Consider the following 25,325-nt stretch of genomic DNA (forward strand, 5'->3'; position numbering starts at 1 on the left):
ACAAATCCAGTATTGGGAATGTGCATTAGCCCAAATGATTTTCCAACAGTACAGTTTACCCAAGCCAGCTCAAAAGAGGTACCATATACAACTGCTCTTGGGAATAAGAATTACTGTTTGCTGGTGTGATTATAAAACAGATCTGCTGACGTTAGAACAGCAGAATAGAAATCCAGCTCATGTTTGGGCACAAGATGGATCAACAATCTGTTTTTAATGTGATAATTTTCAGATCTGGTCAAAGTTGTTTGAAATACAATATGCATATAAAACACAGTAAGACAATTATTTTGTCTTTAATTTTTGGCACATGGGTGGAAAGAGGAGGCCTCATGCCTTGCAGCCAATTAGTTATTTATTTCAATTAGTTATTTATTTCAACCAATATATTACATCTCAGCTCAACAACTGTTGGCCATGCTCCACAGACCCGGCCTTCCCTTCCGTTTTACCTTTCTTCCTTCCAATTTTACCTGGTCTCCCAGATCCTAATCCAACATGGAAGGAGCCCTTCCATTTAGAGAAACCTAGTTAGGATACAAGCCCCAGAACATAACCACCACAAAACATTAGATTTTTTAAAAAATCATCAAAATCCTATGGTAAACAGGCCTTCAGGGAAATATATCTAAGCAGAAGAGAGAAGTATGGGAGTAGAGAAGGCTTGAAGCTTTCTAGGAGGCTGGAGACCAAACGCCAATGTATATACACTCCCAGGGAAGGGAGTTCCACAGCAATCCTATGCATATTGAACTAAAGGGAACCAACTTTTTAAGTCAATATGCACAGGATTGTGCTGTAAGTCATAATTAAGTTGGTTCCATCAGCATCTTTCTCTTCTTTGACCCCGGCCCCCCGTTATGATCCAATATATTCCTCTGTGAAAGAGGTTAAAGAATGAGCAGGTTAATTTCTTGGTCTCAATACCATTGGTTCCACGTGTATGTTCTCATATATATATATATATATATATGTGTGTGTGTGTGTGTGTGTGTGTGTGTGTGTGTGTGAGAGAGAGAGAGAGAGAGAGAGAGAGAGAGAGAGAGGAAAGACTTTGAAACAGCACACATTGTCTTGCACATTTTAAACACAATTTGTGGAACAGATTAAATAACAAATGGTATTTTTTTCATTCTTTCAAATATAACAAACATTAAAAAGAGACCCTCATGTCTGTTCACACAATTTGGATGCTTATCTGAAAAAGAAACTTTGGGAAAGATTTAAATTGTTTTGATTTGCTTCGACTGGAGTTCACTATTCTCCAGTCCAAATACCAGCTTAACAGCATTTGAAAATTCAGGAATTTCATAATTATGCTAATAAGAATGATTTTACCTTTCAGTTCTCAGTTGTTTATGGCTCCTGAAAGCATTATGCTAATTAAAAAGGCTAGTAACTAGTTGACTTAGGCCACTCCAACAAGTATGCTATCTCTCTCTATGTGTAGCTTCCTCTCATTGCAAAAAACCTAAAATGGTATTATTTTGTCATCTCCAAGAAATGCCTGCAATGTGTCTCATGGGTACCTACAAATTTATGATATTACAGGCAATAAACTCACTGTACGTGTGTTTGTTTAATTCATATTTAAATTAAACAGAACTTTCATAAAGCTTAATAATATGCACTGAACTCAACACGTGACAGTGCAATATATAGCAGGAAAGAGGGAGGCAGGGAATCAAAGCTGTGTCTTACTGTGATATGATCTTCAAACAGCATGCTTAAATTGTTAAAAATCTCAACAGACTAAAAACTGAGTTTGGTTTCTATTTGACTGTATTCATTCATATTGCAATTTAGGTACAGTAATTATTATTTTTAAAGAAACACATAGGCCACAAACCGCAATTTAAATTTATACTGGTTCTTCAGCTATATAGACTGCATTTCTTGCTACAGAAAAGGCTTTATGAAATTTGTCATAGTCAAGAAAAGGCTGTGATATGGGATGACATCCATAGTTAGACACCTTACAGTGATGGTAGGGGAAATGGCAGGCAAATAAACGTTTAGCTGTGAAATCATCAATCTTTACTGAATATGCAGGATAAATGCAGTTTTCCCCTTTGAGCTGCCTAGTTCTTCGGACTATTATATTTGTATTGGACGCAAAACTGTATGGATCATTTTTACAAAAGCTAGTATCTCTGCAGCATGTTGTGGTATGAAAGCCACAAAAAATGCAGTCTCAGTATACCAGCTATGAATGCCTTTAACCTCATTACTAATTTTGTCATCATCTCAGAAACCGTAGAACAATTAAGAATTTTATCTTAGTTCAACATCCCAGGGTGGATCCCTTTCCCTCAAGAGCTCAGAATTGGTGAAGCAAAAAATAGTATTCTAGAGGTTTGCAATATTTCCACCTCAGAAAGATAAAGCTCTCTTGCAAGAGACCTGTCAAACTGAATTATGATCCATATTTCAACCATACATGCTTATATGTACATGTTTCACTATACCAGCAAGAGCCCTATGGTACTTAGTGGGCCATGTTGTTTTACATAAAGTCACATACATTTCCCTATAGCAAAGCTCTAAGCTAAAAGAGGCTAACATTCTATGGCCACAACTGCTGCAAATTAAAGGGCTGGAGGATTGCTATGTTATGGCCTCCAAACACATATACTACACTGATTGGAAAACCCAAAAGTATCCTTCTTTTCTTATGTTTGAATATATCTACATCCTTCTAATTATTTCAGGTGTATGTCTAAAGAAGTAATAACTACAGAACAAAATAGATTCCTTCTCCAATAAAAGATTAAGTGAATCTAACCTGAAAATGTTTTATGCAACCCTTTTCTCCCCCCACCCCCCCAAACATGCACAAAAAAGTGTCAGTGATTTTTCTACAGAGTATTCAACGCACCATTCTTAATGCAATAAAATAAAATAATCCCATCTTCCATATTTGCTATGCAAATGTTTCTCCCCTTCTCTTTATTTGCACAGAATATTTCAATGTGTCACTAACTGCTGGATTTTCTTCCACCCTGAGATCTGCATGAATAAAAAAATGTCCACAACCACAACTGCATCAACAGAACCGAGAATTTGATCACTAGAGATGGTATCTGGCAAGTCAGTTATTTCTACCACGGAAGTTCGGCTTTTAATATTTTTAATCCTGCACCCAGAATGTTCTATAGATGATACCCATCTAAGGCATCAACAGTTTTGCCCTCCAAGCACTGCTGTGGCACACAGCACTAAAAATGTTAAGGCATAATCAGAGCAGAACCTACCTTCCATCATGGTGGCAGAATTGCATTCCTCAGTTTCCACAGAGCCTGAAAAAATACAGGAAATTACGATTCCAGTTATCAGATGCTTAATGTAAGCCCTTAAAACCAGTGTCTTAGATACATGATTGGTGCAGCAGCCAGAAGAAAATAAAATGCGGAGGAAAAAACAGAATGAGAGTGTGCTAAGGCAAAAGATAGGCCATGGATGCTGCTGTAGCTGTATCACCTACAGGCTCACAGAAGGATGCTGAGAGAGAGAGAGAGAGAGAGAGAGAGAGAGAGAGAGAGAGAGAGAGAGAGGAGGGAGAAAGGGAGGGGTGGAGGGAGCTGGCTTAGCTCACACGCCTGCTAGTATCTCAGCCAATCCCTCTAGCTTTCTATCTCGTCACATGGTAGCTTGCTTGCATCTCCTGACACAATACCCCTGGAGAACACAGGAACCTATTTTCCCCCCTTTCTCCCCCTCGGTTTCACAACACACACACACACACAAACACACACACACACACGCCCTCAGCTTCTGTGCCTTGTGATGTACTTCCCCCCTCTATAATCTTGTGGCAGCATCTGGGTGAACAAGATTAATTATCAAGCACTGTCAGATTAGCAGAGAGGTTTGCTGTGAAATCTGCATGTAAACAGGGCTGGGGCAAAATTGCTTTAATTATATTTTTTATTTTTTTTAAAAAAAACAAATTAAAAATAAATTCTGCTGGCATGGTACTGTATAAATGGAACTGCACAGCTGCCTTCTGATAATGCCCATGTATCCAGGATGTCAGCTTCTATAGATCTCATAACACAGAGAAACTAAGCCTGGCTTCACATTTGTGTCGGCTGATTCCTCCCCCCCCCCCCCATTCCCCTCTCCTCCCTGCCAGTCCCTCCTTCCCTGCCCCCCACCAACCATTCAAGAGAAAAATCAATTGGCCTGACGTCACATCATAAACAATTATCCTCAGGAGGAGGATGCAGAAGGAATTTCACCCAGACCACCTTCCAATAGTGCACTGGAATTAATTTCGCTTGGAGAGCATCCGCATCAAGGGGCAGGGAACTGCCATTAGAAAACCAGAGGAAACAAAAGGGATACAGACACGAGGGACTTTCAAAACCAGCAGGCTCGGAAATGCGCAAGAACGTCAGGAGAGAAGAAATAAAAAGCTGTGGGACCAGGCTGCAGCTTTTCAGGAAACACAACGGTAAAACAGACATGAACCAGCAGAGTTAACACTGGCATCTCTCACTTGTTACCTTGCAGTGCAGTAACAAACTGTATATACAAGGCTAAATGATGGGGTAAGAAAACCTAGAGTGTTGCTGACTACCCCCTGTAATTCGTCTGTCTTCTCCTTCCATAGCAGGCGTATTTAATCATATCCTAGTAGTTCTTCTGTAGCCGTTTGTATTGCTAAACATATTTACTACTGAGTTAAATATGTGAAGTGGGTAAAGGAAGAGAGCATTTTTGTCACAGCCAATGCTCACAGTGGAAGCAAATAAAATTTGTCTCCGTGACTGCTAAACGAGACTTAGATAAGAGTTATCTGTCTCTGCAACGGTCTTAAGGTATTCTTTAAAGTTCTGGAAAAATAATTATTTACTCTTTCACATAGTACCAGGATTAAGGGAACTTGGTGAAGTTAACATTTTTTCCATTTAAACATGCTGTGTTTTCTCAAAGGATCTGCTCTCTCAAATCCCTGCTGCAGGATTTTCCAGTGACCTGTGCTATACAGGCTGGAGAATTCTTAAGTAACAGATTTATCCATCTGTGAGGAACCTTTGGCTCTATAGATGCTGCTGAACTACAACTCCCATCATGTCTGACAATTGGTGATGTTGGCTGGGGCTGATAGGAATTGCAGTCCATCAACATCTGGAGGGCCAAAGTTCTCCTCCGCCTCATTTATGGTATAAGAGGTAGCTATAAGAGTTCAAACAGGTACACATGGTTAACAGCTGACTTACAAGGGGCATGATTTGATTTCTTAGTATGATTTTTGCATTAAGATTTTCAAGTAAGGACAAAGTCCTCTAAATCTAATAATTCAATGTTCTTGGCAAACTTTCTAGAACACTAGCCTTGGTTTGAACCTTGATATAGGAATATGCCCTTGAAGCCATATGACATGGAGACTATAATGGAATATTGCCCAATGGACCCACCACTCCCAGTCTTTTAGACACCTCAGCTCAAAATTTGTCGTCTTTGCAGAAATACAACTTAGATGCAGCAGCACTAGTGCACAGTCCTGGTCAGTGAAATAATGGCTTTGGGGGATTAGAGAGGAAGGAGTTTGCACAGTCTTGACTGACCAACTGGAAATTCACATGATCTTGGTATGAAGGTTGAGTCATAATAATGGAGCCCGCAGGACTGCCAACTGCTCTTATTGTTTCTTTGCTCTTTTCCAATCAGTACATACATTCTGCTGCTTTGAGACTTGTTGGCATCCGTCTGTCTCAAGAGACAATGGAGTGCACCTCTGGGGGTGAAGTCAAGCCACTGCGTTAGCAGCAGCGAAGTGACCTGCCCGGGACACAAGCCTGGGCAGTGTGTATGGCTGCCCAGATGACAATCTCCTTCATAGTTGCTGTTTTAATCCTAACTAGAAATTAATTCTCAGATAATCTGTAATTTGGAAATTTCATATATGCAACAGCACCATGAGCCTGAATGTATGCCTATGAACAGACAATGCAATGTGCTACACAAGCCCATTGTACATATATGCTTTCGCCTGCAGTTAGAGCTTTCCCATTGGAAAGAGTGATGGTGTCTGATGCTCATGTGCACCATGGATCCAATTTTACATCGTACATGTACAGAGTACCTCCTGTAGTTGTATTCAACTATAACCCAATCAGAATAGACCCACTGAAATTAATGAAACTAAGTAATTTTATCATTTATTGATTTATTTAATTTATATACTGCCCATCATGCGAAGATCACAGGGTGGTTTATAATATAAAAACAGAAAAATACCATAATAACAAAAACAATACCCCTCCCAATAGTTTAGAAGGCCATAGACTGGGTTTAAACAATTAAACAAAGGCCTGGGAGAAGAGAAATGTTTTTGCCTGGTGCCTAAAGATATGCAACAAAGGTGCCAGGCAAGTCTCCCTGGGGAAGAGCAGGGAGTCACCGCAGAAGAGGCCTGTTCTCATGTTTCCACCCTCCGAAAATCATCAATGGGTCTATTCTGAGTAGAACTAGAATTTAATATCACCCTATATATACAAATTCCAGTTTAGAGGTTGTGTGAACCAACCATTGGCATGAATGTGGATGTTTCTTAATATTGTGGTTTGTTACAGAATATCAAAGACACTTTAAAAAGACATAACGGCTTTCTCTTGAAAACAAGACAAAAACTCTAACTTCAAAGTGCATAAAGAGATACTATTTCTTTCCAAGTTGAGACGTGACCGGGACTAAAAAGCAGATGATGTTGTGGTGACAGCCCACCCCTGCACAGCCAGTTTCTCATACCCCACAAAACAGCTGGAAGACTGGGCCATTCCAATGCAAACTGTTTACACTGAGCAGTACTGGGCCTCAACAACTACATATGGCCATCTCTTCAATGCTTCTCAGTTGAGTTGAGAAGGAATCATGCTGGTGCAGAGCTTGTCTGAAGCCCAGGGCAGGAGTCTTGTTAGAATAAAGAAATAAACTCCAACAAAAAAGCAGCCGATCCCTGGCGGGGGCCCTGACCACCTTAGCTCTCCAAATTCGGAGCAAGTGTACCCAGTTCCCATCCTCCTCTGCACAGGCCTGGAAGGAATACAAGATGTCAGTGGTGCCAATCTGAATAAAATATTGTGGGGGGCCTAGGTAAGCCCCATCCCACATCATCAGTCACATGACACAGTGCACACACCATTTGAATGGGAATGTCCATGAACTTTGTGGGGGCCTGACCACCTCAAATATTTTATTGTGGGGGCTGAAGCCCCCACAGCCCCTAGGAGCTGGCTTCTATGCAAGGTGTGCATACAAGTGCAGAGAACTATTGCATACACACACAACCGGTCATCTTGACAGACACTGTTTCAGAATCGGTCACAGAATAAAGACCACATGTGTACCAGCTGTAGCATGGCATCATATGTGTTAACATTTTTAGTGCATAATTATACAGTGGTACCTCTAGTTACGAACTTAATTTGTTCTGGAGGTCCGTTCTTAACCTGAAACTGTTCTTAACTAGAGGCGTGCTTTCGCCAATGGGGCCTCTTGCTGCCACTGCGCCGCTGGAACAATTTCCGTTCTCATCCTGGGGCAAAGTTCTCAACTCGAGGTAACTCTTCCAGGTTAGCGGAGTTTGTAACCTGAAGCGTTTGTAACCTGAGGAGTTTGTAACTTGAGGTACCACTGTAATTACACACCCATTTTACTTCAGCCCTTTGATTTACTAAAGGCTCCCAAGATAGCCTGTTATAGAAATCGGGTGGGGGGTGGGGAGGTTAACTTAAGGCTCTTCATTCAAATGAATTATTGAACAAGAAAGCACTTTAGTGTGGGGTAAGAGACACACATGATGAAGTCTAGACAGACAGCAAAAGCAAAGTAGCTCTGAGAAACTGTGAATGGTACTGTCCTATGCACTGCCAAACTTCACTGCTGCTCCTTGACTTATAAAAGGAAAACACTGGAAATTTTCCATGTGAACAATGTGCTTTGCTTATACTGCACCCTATGGGGGGCACACTTGAGTAATTGTAAGATAAGATAAACTTTATTCGCATTAGCCAATGGCCATAGCAACATAAAACATAACAAGCAAATAAAATATATAAATAAAAAAGACAGCAATGGGTAAATTGAGTAATTGTAATTTATGGTCAAGCTAGATGTTACCATGAATGTGTTGCTACTCACTATTTTGTTGATTGCAACGTTATTCAAGACAACTAAATTTAATGGGTCTACTCTGAAAAAACTGGATACAGCCCAATGTCAGGAGATTTTTAATTTTTTTAAAAAGTAATAGCAGTTGTGGGTGGATGGAGAAAATTTTAGAGGAGTCACAACCATTTGTCTCCTTATGTTTTAATTTAAGTTGACTTTGTAATAGTTGCTTTACAAATTTACATTATTTCTTCAGCAGGTGTAATGAAACTTTGTTCTAACTTTCTTAGAACATAATATATCTACTAAATTATGTAGGGATATTTGAGGAACAATATTTATAAAACAATTAAATATGAAGGAATGAGCAACCCAGGCACAATACTACCACACTATAATGTCCTGCAATCTACATTCCATTGCCCAATAATAATAATAATAATAATAATAATAATAATAATAATAATAAAATTATTTATACCCCGCCCTTCCTGGTTCAGAAAACCAGGCTCAGGGTGGCTAACAACAAATTTAAAACACTTAATTGATGCAACAAAAAAACAGCATAAAATACAGTATAAAACGTGAATAACAATAAATTCAGAATTCAAAAATCAATTTAGGGGGAAATCCATCCAATAAACATTAGATGATCACCAGGGATAGCTGGCTAAATTAATCCTATTTGGGCCAGTGAGGAGACCAGGGTAGAATTAGCTGTGGGATCCCAGACGGGTAATCTTCATAAAAGGGGGAGGGGGAGGCAAGGAAGAGGAATAAAAGATCAGGCTAAGTTCAAATTGAAAGGCAGGCGGAATAGCTCTGTCTTACAGGCCCTGCGGAAGGAAGTTAAATCCTGCAGGGCCCTGGTCTCATGGGACAGAGCATTCCACCAGGTTGGAGCCATCACTGCGGAGGCCCTGACCCTGGTGGAGGATAATCTGACTTCCTTAGGGCCCGGGACCTCTAAACTGTGATTATTCATGGACCTTAAGGTCCTCTGCAGAGCATACCAGGAGAGGCGGTCCCGTAAATACGAGGGCCCTAAGCCACAAAGGGCTTTAAAGGTCAAAACCAGCACCTTGACCCGATACTCCACCGGGAGCCAGTGCAACTGGTAAAGCACTGGGTGAATATGCTCCCATGGCAGGGACCCTGTGAGGAGCCTCGCTGCAGCATTCTGCACCAGCTGGAGTTTCTGGGACACCTTCAAGGGCAGCCCCGCATAGAGCGAATTACAGTAGTCAAGCCTGGAGGTGACCATTGCATGGATCACTGTGGCCAGATCGGGGTGGGAAAGATAAGGGACCAACTGCTTAATGCGGCGAAGGTGGGAAAATGTCGCCTTGGCTGTTGCTGTAACCTGGGCCTCCATGGAAAGGGAGGCATCAAGGATTACACCTAAACCCTTAAGGGAAGGCACTGGCACTAATTGGGCCCCCGCAAGAGAAGGGAGTTGGTATTAAACAATACAAACAAAATTCTAGTGCAATGTGCTGATTAATTGTATTTCTTCTTTCCTTACACACCTAACTATATTCTGAGAGACAAAAATGGGCTGAACAAGAATTCTTCAAAATCCTGGATGCTTTCATATATGTCCAAAATCCATTTCCACTTATAAAAGCCGTTAAATTTGTCATATAATGGCAACTACAGGTAAGCCTCACAAAATTCTGCATGAAGGGCTGAGGCCTTTTCTATTAAATAATAGGAAAGATATTGGAAGGTTCCTGAAAATTAGTAAGCAATGGAAGAATATTCTACGCAGATACAGAGGGAGATAAGGAAAAAGCAACAAGTATTGGGGTGGGTAGGTTACACATCAACATTAATATTTTCAAACAATATAATGCACTTCTGAAATACACACAGTAGGTGAAAACCAATTAAGTCATACTCAGAGTAGACATACTGAAATCAATAGGATTACATTACTATATTGTTTTCAATGGATCAAGTATAACCTAATAATCTGTAAATAAATAAAATTCCACTGTGTCATCTAGAAAAATTTATATTCCTTGCAATATATAAAACCCACCAACTTGTCTCCCTTGCTGGGTAATAGTGCAATAAATTCTCTTTAGCATAGCAAGAACAAAGAACATTAGTTAGAAGCTATCATTTCTGAAAGTTATAGCAATGCCCATGAACACTGTGGTGTTTTATTATACCAACTTTAGCTTTAAAAAGAGAGAGCAGTAGTTTATTAAGACGCACTACCCAGAGTTTGGAAGGGGCCATCAACAGCCTCAAATGAATCTCAAAATGAATCTCAGTGGGTCCTCAGCTTACCTTAACAGCCTCAGCAATTCCTGAGATAATTATCTGCCATTTTAAGCAAAATAAGCCACCTCACAGAACGGTATTAGAATTTTAAAACAAAGTTCTCATCAGCGGTATCCCACTTTTGGATTTCCTGTCTCCAACGAAGGGAAAAGAAAGCATCATAATGGACTGACTTCTAAGCAGAATTGATAGCCACCTCTCTCCAGCAGAGCTGCAGGGTATCCCTTCTTACAAATGAAGGAGGCCACTCATGCCAACTTTTGCAGCCTTTGGCTCCTGCTTTATCTGGATCACTTGCTCATTTGTCAAATGAACAGCCTGCAGAATGCCCTCCCTCTAAGGGAGCTTTCACCAAGTTGGCTGGGGCTGGTGATAGTTGTTACCCACAACTTCTGAAGGGTACGGTACCAGCTTGGTGTGGGCTGTCCTAGGGGCACAGCTAGTGCCAGTACTGTTCTTCTTTTGGCACCAGGTGAAATTTGTCTGTTTGTCCAGGGTTTTTCAGGGGAGGGGGTTGGAAATTCCACCATTCCCACTGTAAATGAGGAGCTGAGATCATGACTCCCTGACCGTTTCTCAAAAAGATTCTGTATTTGTGCCGGCTTCTATAACATTGGGCTGCATTGCTTTATTCTACTTGAACCCACCCTGGAATCATATTATAAAGGGTGGGCTAGAAACTCTCTTATGCTTTAATTTTGAAAATTGGAGACCAGAGTTAGATTACACTTCCCAGAGATTTAAAGCCAAAAGAACACCCTTGCCTAAACTCACAGTAGGCTAGGGTCTTGGTACCAGCTAATTTAGTCTTGCTTTGGAGACACACAGGGAGACAGACAGTCCTACACATACAATATTGTTACCACTGGACTGGACATAAAGACTTGGAATTGACTGGGACTTGCTTCAATGACTTGCTGGTAACATGTCATAGAAATAAATCAGAAACATTTTTTTTAAATGCCTAATAGAAGCTCCAGGTAGCCAGAGAGTTTCTCCAAGATTCTCTAAGGACAAATGTGGCAAGACATTGCTCAGACATTGCATGAATAGCTCTTAAAAGGTAAAGAGTTGGTGTGGGAGGTGTAGATCTGTATGAGGAATAGACCAGGAGCAAAGCTGATCACACCCTTAGACCCATCTCATTCCAAAATCCTTATCTGCATTCTACCTCATACCTATCTCTAGACACCATTCACACAATTGTTTCCTGTGTGAAGTGTCTTGTCTAGTTTGACCATTAGTCAGAGAAGATCCAAGGTCTCATAGTAGCCCATTTCAGTTTTGCACCATTACTGTCTTCAGACAGCGACTTTTAAAGAAAGGTTTCCCCGCCCCATAGCATGCTCTCTTTATCTTCCAATAATGTCTGAAAAACATATGGGCACTGTTCCATTGATTAAACCGTTTCATAAAAATTAGTAAGTGTGTGTGCATTTCTGGTGCCATGTTGGGATGGCTGAAAAGTATTTGGCACTTATTATGTGAGTTGAAACAGCACATAGATAGCAGGCAAACAGTTCACCTGGTCACAGTCATGTGTTGTACCCCATGTTGAGATACACTGCAATGATGGGCATGTTATGAATCTACTCACAACATAAATAAACAAAAAAGGAATTGTATTTCTGTTTATTGTATTTCTATTTAAATTATAGTAATCATTTCTAAATGTGTATCTATAGCATATTATACATAAATATATATTAGCACATGGAATTTTTATGCAGATCTGTGTTACCTTTCAGTAATGCATCTCCTTTTTTTTTTTTTTGGCAATATGTAACTGGTGACCCCACTAACACTGCTCACTTTCAAACGGGCAGTGAAAACTATTCTTGCATGGATTTCCACGGTATTGTGCTCCATAAATGGCTTTTAGTGAGAACTGCTGCTTTTACATACTGCTTCATTTACTTTAGAATATTTCAACTCCCATTTTTATCTGTTGTTCCCTTTTTGGACTTTGGTGAAACACACCGATTACTACTCTATCTAGAGAAAAGCAGGACAAAAATCTTGGATGTGCTCAACCACTGAGCAACGGCAATTCTTACGGCTATCAACTGTCATGAACAAATCAGGATTTTCACAGCAATTTAAACAGTCCTGACATGTGAAGAGGCAGCTTAGTGAAATCCCTTGGATTTTAATCTGAACCTTTAAGGAAGGTTTTGTTTTTGCAACCTACATTCAGAAATTAAGAACAGCCTCAGTTTCCATGCAGAAACATTAAAAATAAGATGAATTAGTCATAGCCAAAAGTGAAGTCATGCTTTATTACACGAGACAAGGTCCTGCTGGAGCAGCTGTATTCCTTGGTTCCTAGCTATTAGCTCCAAGTAGCATGCCCCATATGCCTTGCTAGACAAGGTGCCTTCTGGACAGTGCTTGCCGAACGCAAGGAGCTTTAGGTTCTGATGGCAAGGGATTTGCTAAATAAAGCTTAAATCCGCCAGCTTCATCCCTAGATGGAATACCGTGACAGTAAATAACAAAGCATAAATCGAAAGAATGCACGGTAGCCACACATTTTTGTTTCACATATTGGCCTGCATGGCTTTATGGCCACTTAACTGATCCATAGCAAATGTCAACCTTTCTTCCACTGTAAACAACTGTCTCCTGCCATCTCAAAAGAGCAAATAATAGAAAGCTGTATTAGTACATGCAGAGCGCCACTGAGAACTCCGGCGAGGACAGTGCAGATCTCATTGGCTGGCCTTGGGCAAATCACTTCCTCAGCCTTAGCCCTTGCTTCCCCATAACTCCCACACCATGGACAGGAAAGTGGCTGGGGAGTGTGATCAGAAAAATGGCCCAGGAGGAAAGGATTAGGCCCTCTTACACACAGCTGCTCCAACCAAATCTACTTCTCCCCCATGACTGTATTTCACTTTTTAAAAATAAACACAGAGAGCTGAATATCTTGTCTTGGTTGACTTTGAGGCTGCATCCTTGTTTGCAAAGTAGTTTACAAATGGAATTTGCCACAATAAAGGGTTCAGTGCTGGAGCATTTACCAAGTGGACAACACTGCTCCACATGTTGTGCTGAGATAAGAGAGGAGTTATGTACTAATCAGTTTCCTCTCATCCTTGAACTCCATACTTTCAGCTGATCCCAGACAAGGGTGGTGGTGAAGATGGGTGAGACTTTCAGTCCCAGGCTTGTGTCAGCTAAATGAATGGCAGAAAGGGCAATAGCAAGTCTCTAAAGGTGATAGAAATATTACTAATAACTTTACTATTGTACTTTATAAAACTATCAGCATATATGAATATTCAGACCTGACAGCTCAACAGCAGTTGATTAGTCAAAGAACGAAACACATCATTTTTCTTTGCAATAAAATATGTACAGCCCATTTAAAACGTGTTTCAATAGAACACAAGAAAGGTAATAAAACTTCAATCTAGTTATCTGAGCAAGCCCATTTAACTTGTGTTTGTATGTGATGGGTTTGACCTTTTCAAGCATTCTGGGTCTGAAACAGAGTTCATATTTCACTGTGTGTACATTTTAATTGCTCTCATATATGAACATAGAAGTTGGATGCTGGGCTTTCTTTTAAGAGCCTACGAAAATCAAATCTGACAGATACCAGTTGACAACGCCTGTAGTTCATCCCTGTATAGCAATTAGTGCAGACTAATTGACTTCCACACAGACCACATGGATATTAGATTCTAAATTAAGTTACATGCCATATTTTTCTTCTGAAGAGGCAACCTGCTTTAAAATCAATTGTGAAGTGAAAAAAAATGTACCAACTCACACTCTGAGCATTAACACCTACAGAACTGATTGAAGGCTAAAACCACTCCTGATTTTATAAAGTGGAGTGCATGTGTGGGGTAGGGATATACGATCACAAGGCTCTCTATATTTTGGGGTTTTTTTAAAAAAACAAACTCCCCTGCAGCTCATCTGAGGTTTTCTACAATATTTTGACTCAATCACAGTAAGACACTTTGGATCTAAATTGCAGCCAAAATCTGCTACCAAATTAGGGTTGTGCAATATATTTTTGGCTCCCTACATGGAAAATCCAGTGGCACAATCCACCAGGAAATTATTTTTAGAAGCCTAAGCAGAATGAGTAGGAAATATGGCTTAGCCCAGCTCTTATTCATTTCAGTGGGCCTTGTGCAGGGACACTTCTGAGTGAATTGTGTGCTCTAGGTTTGATCCATCTGCCTTGGCCTCTATGTGATCCTTAGGCTGCAGTCCTATATGTACTAACCTAGGAGTTGGTTCTTTTGAATTCAGTGGAACTTATCTTCACCATAACTGTACTGTCTGATCTTGTGCTATGTCCTGCCCCCTTAACAACCATGTTGTTGCTGGTACCTACAGCACTCTGAAAATTCAAGGTGTCCATTGATCCGAAAAAGATTGGCAACCCCTGTTTTATTGCTTCCTGTTCAGTAGATTCTCAGAAGTAGTCCCATTGACTGCAATGAGTCTTACTCACACGTAAGAGAATAAGATTGCAGCCTGAATGCAAGAGATTCTTTTTCTACTGAAAATATTGTGAAAGGTTACAAAGAATAGATGCTGCAAACTGGAAAAAAAAACCTTTAAAAACCCAGGCTGCTCTTTCGGCAGTTATTAGTGGACTGTGTAATTACATAATCTTATTACCACTTGTGCTGTCATCCTCCCTTCTTCCTCCTTCAGTGATAATCTCATTGCTGAGTCTAGCCAGTCTGATCTAAACATGCAAAGTTTAAAGGTAAAGATAAAGGGATACCTGACTGTTAAGTCCAGTCGCGGATGACTCTGGGGTTGCGGTGCTCATCTCACTTTATTGGCCGAGGGAGCTGGTGTTTGTCCACAGACAGCTTCCGGGTCATGTGGCCAGCATGAATAAGCCGCTTCTGGCGAACCAGAGCGGCGCACAGAAACCCCGTTTACCTTCCCGGCCGGAGCGGTACCTATTTATCTACTTGCACTTTGACATGCTTTCAAACTGCTAGGTTGGCAGCAGCTGGGACCGAGCAACGGGAGCTCACCCAGTCACGGGGATTCGAACAGCCGACCTTTTGATCAGCAACCCCTAGGCTGTGTGGTTTAGACCACAGCGCCACCCTCATCCCTTATGCATCCCTTATGCAAAGTTTACTCCTGTGCAATAGAGAGCTTTATTCTTTTAGGCACTGTACATGCCACTCTTTATAATCTGGTAAGGAAAAGAGAGTATTTATTTAAGAACACATTCCGAAGTCATTTGCTACACTATGAAACTTTAAACCCAGTCTTTTACATGAGACTCCTACCCAAAACTCAGCTGAGCAAAAGGTAATAGCAGATAATAGAAGGACATGATTCTGGTACCTTGAATAGTGTTGTAGAAGGGGAAATTTCAGAAGGTGGATATTTTCATTCCTATTCATAAGAATCCTGCCAAAAAACCCTACATAACCAGAAGTACAGGATCTCAATCCAATTTGTACCTAGCTGGTGACTCGCTTTGAGTTTGGTGCATCTATAAATAACTAGGAAACTTTTGGCTGCCTCTTCATTTGTTGCCCAGAAACTAGAGATCTACAGATAAATTCACAGTCAGTCTGTCAATACAAAATTTATAGGTTTTGTAAGAGTGGTGTACAGTGTACAGGAGAAATTTAATCAGCTACAGCACAACTTGCCTCACTTAATACCCCCCTCCCTGCCGTGTAAGTAGAGACAATTAACCTACGCCTTTGGGTACAGAGAGCAGTTCAGGTCATACACAGGGATTCAAAGGCAGCATTTTACTTCCCGGGTCTCCTTTTTAAACACACAGCTCAATACAGTATTTCCACTTTTACAGAAATATAACCCCATAAACCAATAAAAAACCATAAACAATGAAAGCCATGGCATTTGTTAAGATGGTCTCTTATGGTCTCTAGTTCTGGGAGAGATAGAAAACATGCCTGAACTGTGCCACTATAAATTGCAGGTGGAACCGAAAGTTCCTCTCTGTACAAAAGCCATATAGTACAAAACTCCTTCACACAGAAATCTAGCATGTCAGGGAGAGTAGTAAAGTTATAACTCTTCTCCCAAATACTTAGCTTTCATTATTTAGGAACTTTCGGATGTGACACACTCCTCACATACATCGGAGCTGTGTGGGCAGCCAAACATAGGTTTACCATTTCAGTAAGAAGCAGGCTTTAGCAATAACTGTTTTATTTTACATACTTTAACCAGCAACCCCTGCTCAATTCCTGTAAAACAAGTTTATACTTAAAACAATTGATTTACTTTAAATAAATTTAGGAGGTAAGTGTTTCATTACATCATTTAGGGTACCCCTAGTGGTCTAACTATATGGCTGGCAAAACAAAACCCAAAATTCAAGCCCTTTTGCTTTGCTTTTCATAAGTCAGCCATGGATAGATTTACCAAAGTTACTCCTTTCCACAGCCATTTCAGCTCTACAGAAAGGCTTCCCATCTTTGGACATACTAAAGTGACATACAATGTCCATTCAGCCTTTTCCTCCACCATGGAAGGAAGCACTTCTACAAACATTTTATTTAACTCAGGGAAAAGACACATAATTCCATGGAGATAGAACAAAGGCAAAACAGGAAATAAAACCCCACTCAAAGCTACAGAGCTTCACTTTTTTTTAAAAAAAACAAAACACAGAGGATAACATCTCTGTCCCTCTGTTACGTCATTTTCCACTATCCTGCCTTGCATAGCTTATCCAGTCTGCAAAGCCATCTTAATATAGTTAAACACACAGGTGGGGAAGCATCGTCTCTCCCAGTCACATGCAGGAATTACTGTCTAGCAGCACTCTCCAAGAATCCTTAGGACTCACCTGACAGCTAATATTTCCCCTTATCCAGAGCTTTTTAAAATGGGCAACTGTCAAGAGGCCGATCTTTTTTGACAGAACAGTCTGCTACAGTCTGATAAGAGAGGCAGTATCACCTCCTTAGTACATAGCGCCTCGATTTTTCCATGTAAGAAACCAAAGCTCACCAATATTTTCTGCGCTTCCCAACTTTTGCACTGTATCAGTAAATAAATAAAATAATAATAATAATAATAATAATAATAATAATAATAATAATAATAATAAAAAATTACGTCTAATTACAAGGATAATAGTAAGTTAGAGGCCAGCTGCTTGGGCTGGTTTGAAGCTCAAACCAGGGATATTTGTAAGCCTAGCTTCAATGTAAGGGAATTTCACATCTCTATATACTGAAAGAACTTACACACAAATCATTCCCTACATATTTCGCCAAAGTTGCATAAATACTTCCAATGCTACTGTCACCAAATTTTCTTATAAACAAGCCCTACTAATAAAGCTTACCTGAATATCAGGCTGCAATCCTTGGTACTTCTTTGGGAGCAAGTCCATTCCACTGTAATCCATTTACTCCTGAATAAACAAGGACAGGAATCAGCGAATGCAATTGAAGTCATGAGAACTAGTTTCTTTCCACTAAATACAGTATCACTATCTGTGATTCTCAGGCATGCAGATTTAATTAACTGATATGTACCAAAAAAAAGTAGCAGGATGACTAATATAGATAGCGCCATCACAAAACCTTCTGAAATGTATTTCACATTATCAAAGATCATTCAACTAAAGCACACCAATTGAGATGGGACATGGCTGTTTTTACGAAGGGCAGGCACTATCTGTAATGATGGTTTCTTTACACTGTTTGAAGGAACTCCTTTAAAATTCAGGCATACCACTAGACACAAGGACACGGCTCCCTGAATCTTTGAACAGTTGTGTGGCTGAAGGTGCAGCTTTTCTCTGCCTTACCACTCTATTTAATAACCAGCTGCACCTGGTGGGATTCCCTGGTTGCACAAATTAAAGGCATATGAGCTCTCTTCTTGCCTGCAGCAGGTCTTCTTAGGCACACTCATATTTTGCTGTATTAAATAAGTCAGCAAATACTCTTAAGGACACATTGGAAACTGTATTTAGATTTTCTTTTAATAGTTAGGCGTTGCTTGGCATGCTTAAAAACAACACTTCCTTCAAATAATGTATCTGAAACCTTTATGAATTGCCCTGTCTCATCTAAATTTGCTTACAAAAATGCAAAATACCCTCAAAAGAGGCACTGAAAACATGTCTTCATTCATTCACTATGACATTTAAACTACTGTGCTATACATTATAAGGCACATTTTAATGCAGCTTTCCCCAACCTGATGTCCTTCGGATGTTGGACTACAACACCCATCATCCTTGGCCATCAGCCATTTTGGATATGGCTGATGGGAGCTGAAATCCAGTAACATCTGAAGGGCATCAGGTTCCCCATGTGGTCTAGGAAACTATGCCAGTGCAAAAGACTATGACCCAGAAGGACTGGGACCCCATCCAATTTTTCTCAGCCATTGACTGACAGAAACACAGATGGTTAGCTAAAAAAACACACACAACAGAACTCTGAATATGTAGTAAACATAAAATGTGGTTGCTCTCTTTAAAATGCTTAATCTAGTAATATTGATTTAACCAAACGGGGACACTCCAAAATCTATTCAGAGCTACTTGGCTGGTGAGAGGAAGGTATGTTAGTGTCAGGACTACACAAGGAATTGAAGTAGCTTATTACACACAGTCCACAACCTTTGCATAGCTATACTCAATAGATTAGTTTATCATTTCCATTTAGTTTAGAGAAGACAGCTACCCAGTTCAAGCACAAGTGAGACTAAGATCCACAGCATTCAGATATACTATTTTAATGCAAATATTAAAACTGGTGTTTTCCTGCTCATGCATTATAGTGTTTTCCTGGCAGTGATCCTGCATTATTATTATTTTAAAAATCTGATTATGACAAGCAAAAATACAGCAGGTAATAGCTTTTCCCATCAATGGATCTTCTGGTTATGGAAAGCTTTCCCTGCTTAATTTATGTTGGCAATGCAACCATTAAATGCACACAAGCTCTATCAAATGTTAAAGGCACAGTAGTTTCCACCATGAAATTTGAACTAACTGACAGTTGCCCTTCAGTTATATACTCATGTTAATTAAGGCTGAGCAAGCAGGGCAAGAGTTTTCCACCACTTTCAGTTCTAGTCTGGGAAAGTAGAAAACCCTTACCCTATATAAAGTTAGCAGATTGACTTTGCCTTTTATTTATTCATTTATAAAAGTATTTATATGCCACTATATCATAAAAAATATCAAAACAGATTACCCCAATGGAACATAAAGCATGCAATTAAAAGCATATAAAAAGGTTAAAAACAGACATCAATTAACCATTGAGGAAAGATGTATTTTTAATTGCCTGCTCAGGCCTGGTGTAATAGAAAAGGTTTCAGCAGGCATTTAAAAGTTGACACTGAAGCTACCTGCCGAATCTCTATTCACAGAGTATTCCATAAGGACTGGGCCAAAGATACTAAAGTGGTTGTCAAATGACCCTCACCAACTCATAGAATGGCCAGTGACACTCCAGTAGATGACCTCAGTGATCTAGTTGGAATATAAGGGTTCAGGCGATCCCTGAGGTACCCTGGACCTAAGTTGTTCAGGAGTTTGTAAATTAATGCAAGAACCTTGAACCTGGCACGTCTGTAGATGGTCAGCCAATGCAGCTGTTTTAACCTTGGCATCACATGTTATTGACCAGATGTCCCCACCAGCAGGAGTTTCCAAACCAGAGCAAGGGCAGCCCCACGTAGAGCACATTACAGTAATCCAGCCTCGAGGTTACCAACACATGGACTACAGTGATCAGGCTATCCCTATCTAGGAATAGCCATACAGTGGACGCTCGGGTTGCGAACGTGATCCGTGCGGGATGCACGTTCACAACCTGCATCATTTGCAACCCATGTCTGTGCATGCACGGGTTGTGATTCGGCGCTTCTGCGCATGCACAACCACCGAAATCCGGAAGTAACCCATTCCAGTACTTCCGAGTTTTGGCGGTCCGCAACCCAAAAAAACGCAACCTGAAGCAGCTGTAACCCGAGGTATGACTGTAGTTGGCAACTTGCTAATTTCCCAAACATGGGAATGACGCAAAGAGCCTCCTTTCTTCCCAGGACTTAGTTTACTGGCCACCACTGCATTCAAACACCGATCCAGAGCTTTCATAACCTCTCCTGATTTAGAGGACCAAGAGGTGGTGCTATTTCAGATATAAAGGCTACACTCTAGACAGAAGAGTGAATTTACAGTGTAGTAAATTCCTTTATCTCTCTCCTTGAATTGATACAGACACTGGCTAGAATCCAAATAATTGTACAACATGCTCCATGTAGCTGGAGGGCTTTTTAGGCCATGTCTCTTGAACCAGCTTCCCATTCAAAATGCAACACAGCCCTTTTGAAATGGAGAGGACTTTCAGAAGTAGTTTGTCATGTAGAAAGGGGTAACCTTACCTGGACTGGAACTACTCCAGACTCTGGTGAACTGGAACATATAAAACAAAAAGACCAGATTCCCTTAACATTACAGTAACCTACTGCTGAAAGTTTAAGAGCTCAAAAACCCCATGCCCTTGAACATTTTACATCATTAAAGGGTTAATGACTGCCTCTTGGAACTGGAAATGAAGTGTTTATCATGGTGACTATCTGAGCTGGTGATTTGGCAGCTAAATATCAGTCTTGTACTGTGCACACTACTGACATCTAATGGTTAGGCTTGCTGCTGCATGTAAATACATATGTCAGCCTGAACTAATATTTCATCTGATGCAAAATACAAATCTAGATTTTGTTTTGGTTATTTATTTTTGCTTTTGACAGTACATATCATAATTATAGCTTTTTTTGCTACAATAGTTACATGAAAGATGCAAATACTGTTTATTTTAAAGGATTTGTTTTAATTTAGGGGGAAGCCAATGTCCTTCTTTGTGGCTTTTTCCATGCACCATATTTCAAAATACAGTTGAACATCTCCTAAAACTGGCTGATTTGATTAGAACCATGGTAGAAGATGCAATGTTTGAACATATGCACTGCAGCTCTAATTTCAAGTGCAATCTTATGCATCTTTACTCAAAGGTAAATCCCCCTGGACTCGACAGGGCTTAATTCCTAGTTAGTGTGCTTAAAACTGCAGACTATCTATTTTAAGTGTGATTTTTTCATCTACAGATGGCTGGTCATTTTGCTGAAGGGCAGATTTTTTTTTAAAAAAAGTAAATAAATAAAGCACCAGGCATCAAGTCTTGCATCAGCTGCCATCTGTGCACATCTTCAAGGTGCTATACACCTTTGAAAGAGGAGAGGCCACCCATCATCTGCATACTAATTTAAGCTCTCAGTACTCTAATTTAAACCCTTAGTTCTTTAAACTGGGAGTGTGGAACCTCTTGCTTCCAGGTGCTGCTGGACTACAATTCCCATCAGGCCACAGCTTTGATTATATAGCAGCTGAGTGGGGTTGGCAGAGAAGTAGGGAAAGGATCAGGTCATCATTCCAAGCAGTCCTTGCTACTGGAATAGTATTCAGCACTATGGCTGTGACGAACCCATTGCAGCCTTGTGAGTTGACTACTGCTGTATAAGGACCCACATGTGTAGGTGAACAACAAAAAGAAAATGGATAGGTGCCTACATTCAAAACATGGGGCTAGCACACAGCGAGCTCCAGAAGCAGAATATTAAACTCACAAAAATAAGCAGCAATGTAGTCTTGGAGATATAGGTTGTTAAACCATTTTTTATCCCATTCAGTGGTGCATAACAGCTGACCTCTTTGTGCCCCTAGAGCAGACCACACACTGTTAAATAAGTTTAAAATACTTACTTACAGATTCAAGGTCTCAGTCATGCATTCTTCCATGCAGCAGCAAAGATAATACAGGCAAAATTCTATTGGGTAGAAAGTACAGAATATAGTTCCAAACACATGCTGTAAGCTCTGAAGCAAGTTTACACACCTCCATCTTGTTACATGTTGCAAGGGGGAGGGGGAGAGAGAGAGAGAGAGAGAGAGAGAGAGAGAGAGAGAGAGGGAGGAAGGAAGGAAGGAAGGAAGGAAGGAAGGAAGGAAGGAAGGGGCGTGTCCTAGCTGAGTCTATCTAACAATACAACTCTGTGGTACTTCATGCACTAACTAGCCCTATGACTGTTAGTTGTATTTGACTTCAATCTCCCACATGCTGGATCCTGGTGTGGCACAAGCCAAGAAACCAAGATCCCACTGGGCATCCGGGGAGGGGTTTAAGCCGGCCTAGGAGCTTAGCACTGCAGCCGTGAGGCCTAGGCAATGGACATACAAAGTCTATGTACCTGCGTGAGCCCAGATAATTCTCACCCAGGCAAATAACCAACAGATTGGGAGGGCCTTGGTGCTGGATTTGCTTCTTCTCCACCAGGGAACACAACCACTTTATCCCTACCTGGAGATCTAGGAAACATGCACCCATGGATGTAGTTGACTTGACCACTGTGTCAACCTCACATGTTTCCCTTCCCAGTGCACAATGCTGTGCCTGAGGATCCATACACACTTCCATCCTACAACATATTCAAAAATTACCAGTGGTAGCTGCTATGATGAGCACACGTAACCCTTAAAGGCCCTTGAGTGCCACTGGCCTGTGTCCTGGTGAATGAAAAATTGCCCAGCACTGTTAGGTTGAATTCTTAAGTGGACCAGCTATCAATTCCAGTTGGCAGAGGGGTGGTGGATCGCTCCATCCAGCCTACTAGATTTCTGCACCAGCTACAAAGGAAGCACAGTTTATTCCTGCACAACCAGCATGGAAACACAGAGAGCTGGCAAAGGATGAACAAATCACTCCATTCTGCTTCCACCTGTCCTCTTGGTACAATGCAGTCATTTAGTACATTGCTAAGAAGCTAAAAGCCAGCATTTCCATAGCAGACCAACACAAAATGTGCAAGGTTTCTTTACAAGTCTGGATTAAGAGTTATGTTGTACTCAAGTCTCTGTATATGATTTGGGATGCTGATTCCTCCCCTGCTGCATACTTTAAATGTTAAGGACAGCTTTGTGGGCATCAATCGTCTGAGCACTTCAATTATTCTTATTCTCTGTCCTAGTTCATCATGTTCAATTTTATAGCATCTAAAATTGTTTCAGGGAGAAAAGCATTTTAGTTTCCAATGAAAATGGAATGTTAGTTGCTTTTGGTTACTTCAAAGCTTTATTTTGCTGAAGGAAACAGTTGTCACATGACAGCTTCTTTTTAAAAAGGAAAGTGAAATTTCCCCCTACAGCTGATATTGCTGTGGTTTCTGAGGAATACAGTTTATAGACACCAAGCGAAAGCTGCCTCTAGCAAATCAAAAACAAACACTAAAAGGATATGGTCCATTATGAAACACACCACACTTAAGTATATAGAGCATTATGCATGTTATTTCTGTCTATTCCATCTACTTGTCCCTATGCTGCTATAAATCTGCATTTATCTAGTGTGAAGAGCTTGCAAAACAATTTACAGCACAAACCTATACATGTAAATTCAGAAGTAGGACCCACTGACTTAAGTGAAGCTTATTTCCAGCTAGGTGGGCATCGGATTGTAACCTTACTCCTCCTTTTCCCCCACCCCACATTTTTTAATAGCAGTTGTATAAACTTTGTCTTAGAAACTACGTCTTGAATGCACCATTAAAACAAAACAAAAACCCACAATATGTATAATTGTGTGGTTTTCCCATCCACAATATTTCCATATATACTTCTCTGAACCATATACAGATATTGCAACATAGCTTAAATCTAAAACAATTGTTCCAGTTCAGTTCTTTAAGCTTCTGTTTCTGTCCATCAGACGCATGTTTATAGCCAGACAAAGCAATATAGCAGGTATGTACAGTAATTATTCACAAGGGACAAATACTTAGATTCTTTTTCATGTTTTGGGATCCACTGCCCGTTGTTATATGCAGTCTACTAAAAACCAGAGGCCTAAATCATATTAGAAATAAGCCCCATTAGGTTTATTGGTACTTATCCTCATATAACTTCCTGAGATCTCAGTATCTCTGATTATTATAGTGCTTGTACATTCTCACCTGCTATCAGGCCATTGGCATGCCAAGTTATCCCCATATCCAGTGCTATTTTTCTAGGTGCTGAAACTCACCATGAACACCTTCCCTGTTCTGTTGTTGTTGTTTAATGGTGCCCACCAGAGAGGTGCTGGAACTCACCTGAGAGTGCTGGAACTGAGTTCCTGTGAGTTTCCCGGGGGGGGGGGGGCACATCCTATATCACAGGTTGTGGGGTGTGCATGAGGGTAATTACTGTGGAATAGCCACTTCTTGTTTACTTTTTACTGTGTTTCTGCAGAGCGTCATGAACATCTCTCCCTCCCAAGTCTTCCCTGTCAAGATTATTTTTGTTTCTGTAGCTCAGAAAAGCCTAATTTTTTTTAACATACTGTAATAGTTGCTCAGTTTCCCTAGATGTAGATAATGCATTGTGTTGCTCTTATGGTTGGGTTAAGGCCTGTATACATTGTTCAGCCATTTTCTTCAGTGCTGTCTGTCTCTCTTCTCTAGGAATCAACTCTATTACTTTAACCCTTCCATTGCTAAAGTATATCATTCCCCCTCCCCTCCCACAGACACAAATTGCAGAGGGGCAGGGAAATTTTGATGGGGTGTATGGTGACTCACCCTCCACCTTACAACTGGGAATGGGGTGGAGCATGTGGTAGAACACCTGTTTTGCATGCCAAAGGTCCCAGAGAAAAAATCCCTAACTGAAACCCCAAAGAGCTGCCACTGCCAGCTAGTAAAATAGGTGGACCAATGGTCCGACTCTGTAAAAGCAGGACTTTTTTTTCATCCAGAACTCAGTTCCAGCACCTCTTTTTCTAGAAAAAATAGCACTGAGCATAAGGCAGCTTTTTATTTATTCGTTATTAAATTTGTATACTACCCTTCATCCGTACACCTCAGAGCCTGAA

The 25,325-nt window shown here is 40.5% G+C and overlaps 1 protein-coding gene across 10 annotated transcripts in view; it reads right to left on the reverse strand.

The window, feature by feature from the left end:
• SGIP1 (SH3GL interacting endocytic adaptor 1) overlaps nt 1-25,018 on the reverse strand; it is a 138,568-nt gene extending 113,550 nt beyond the window's left edge. For 2 of the 10 annotated variants that reach the window (XM_083621115.1, XM_083621132.1), the window contains exons 1-5: nt 22,188-22,335; nt 20,806-20,836; nt 17,741-17,809; nt 15,870-15,983; nt 3,255-3,299 (exon numbers count right to left, since the gene is read on the reverse strand). In XM_083621115.1, coding sequence (XP_083477241.1) covers nt 3,255-3,264 — 10 coding nt within the window. In that variant the 5' untranslated portion in view covers nt 3,265-3,299; nt 15,870-15,983; nt 17,741-17,809; nt 20,806-20,836; nt 22,188-22,335. Of the gene's footprint in view, nt 1-3,254; nt 3,300-15,750; nt 15,768-15,869; nt 15,984-17,740; nt 17,810-20,805; nt 20,837-22,187; nt 22,336-22,918; nt 23,100-24,497 lie in introns of those variants that run through there. The other 8 variants (XM_083621118.1, XM_083621117.1, XM_083621133.1 and 5 more) reach the window with 7 other exon arrangements.
• Between the last annotated feature and the right edge of the window lie 307 nt (nt 25,019-25,325).

The sequence above is a fragment of the Podarcis filfolensis genome (genome assembly GCF_964270895.1).
Source record: "Podarcis filfolensis genome assembly, chromosome: 6".
Classification (NCBI taxonomy): Eukaryota; Metazoa; Chordata; class Lepidosauria; order Squamata; family Lacertidae; genus Podarcis; species Podarcis filfolensis.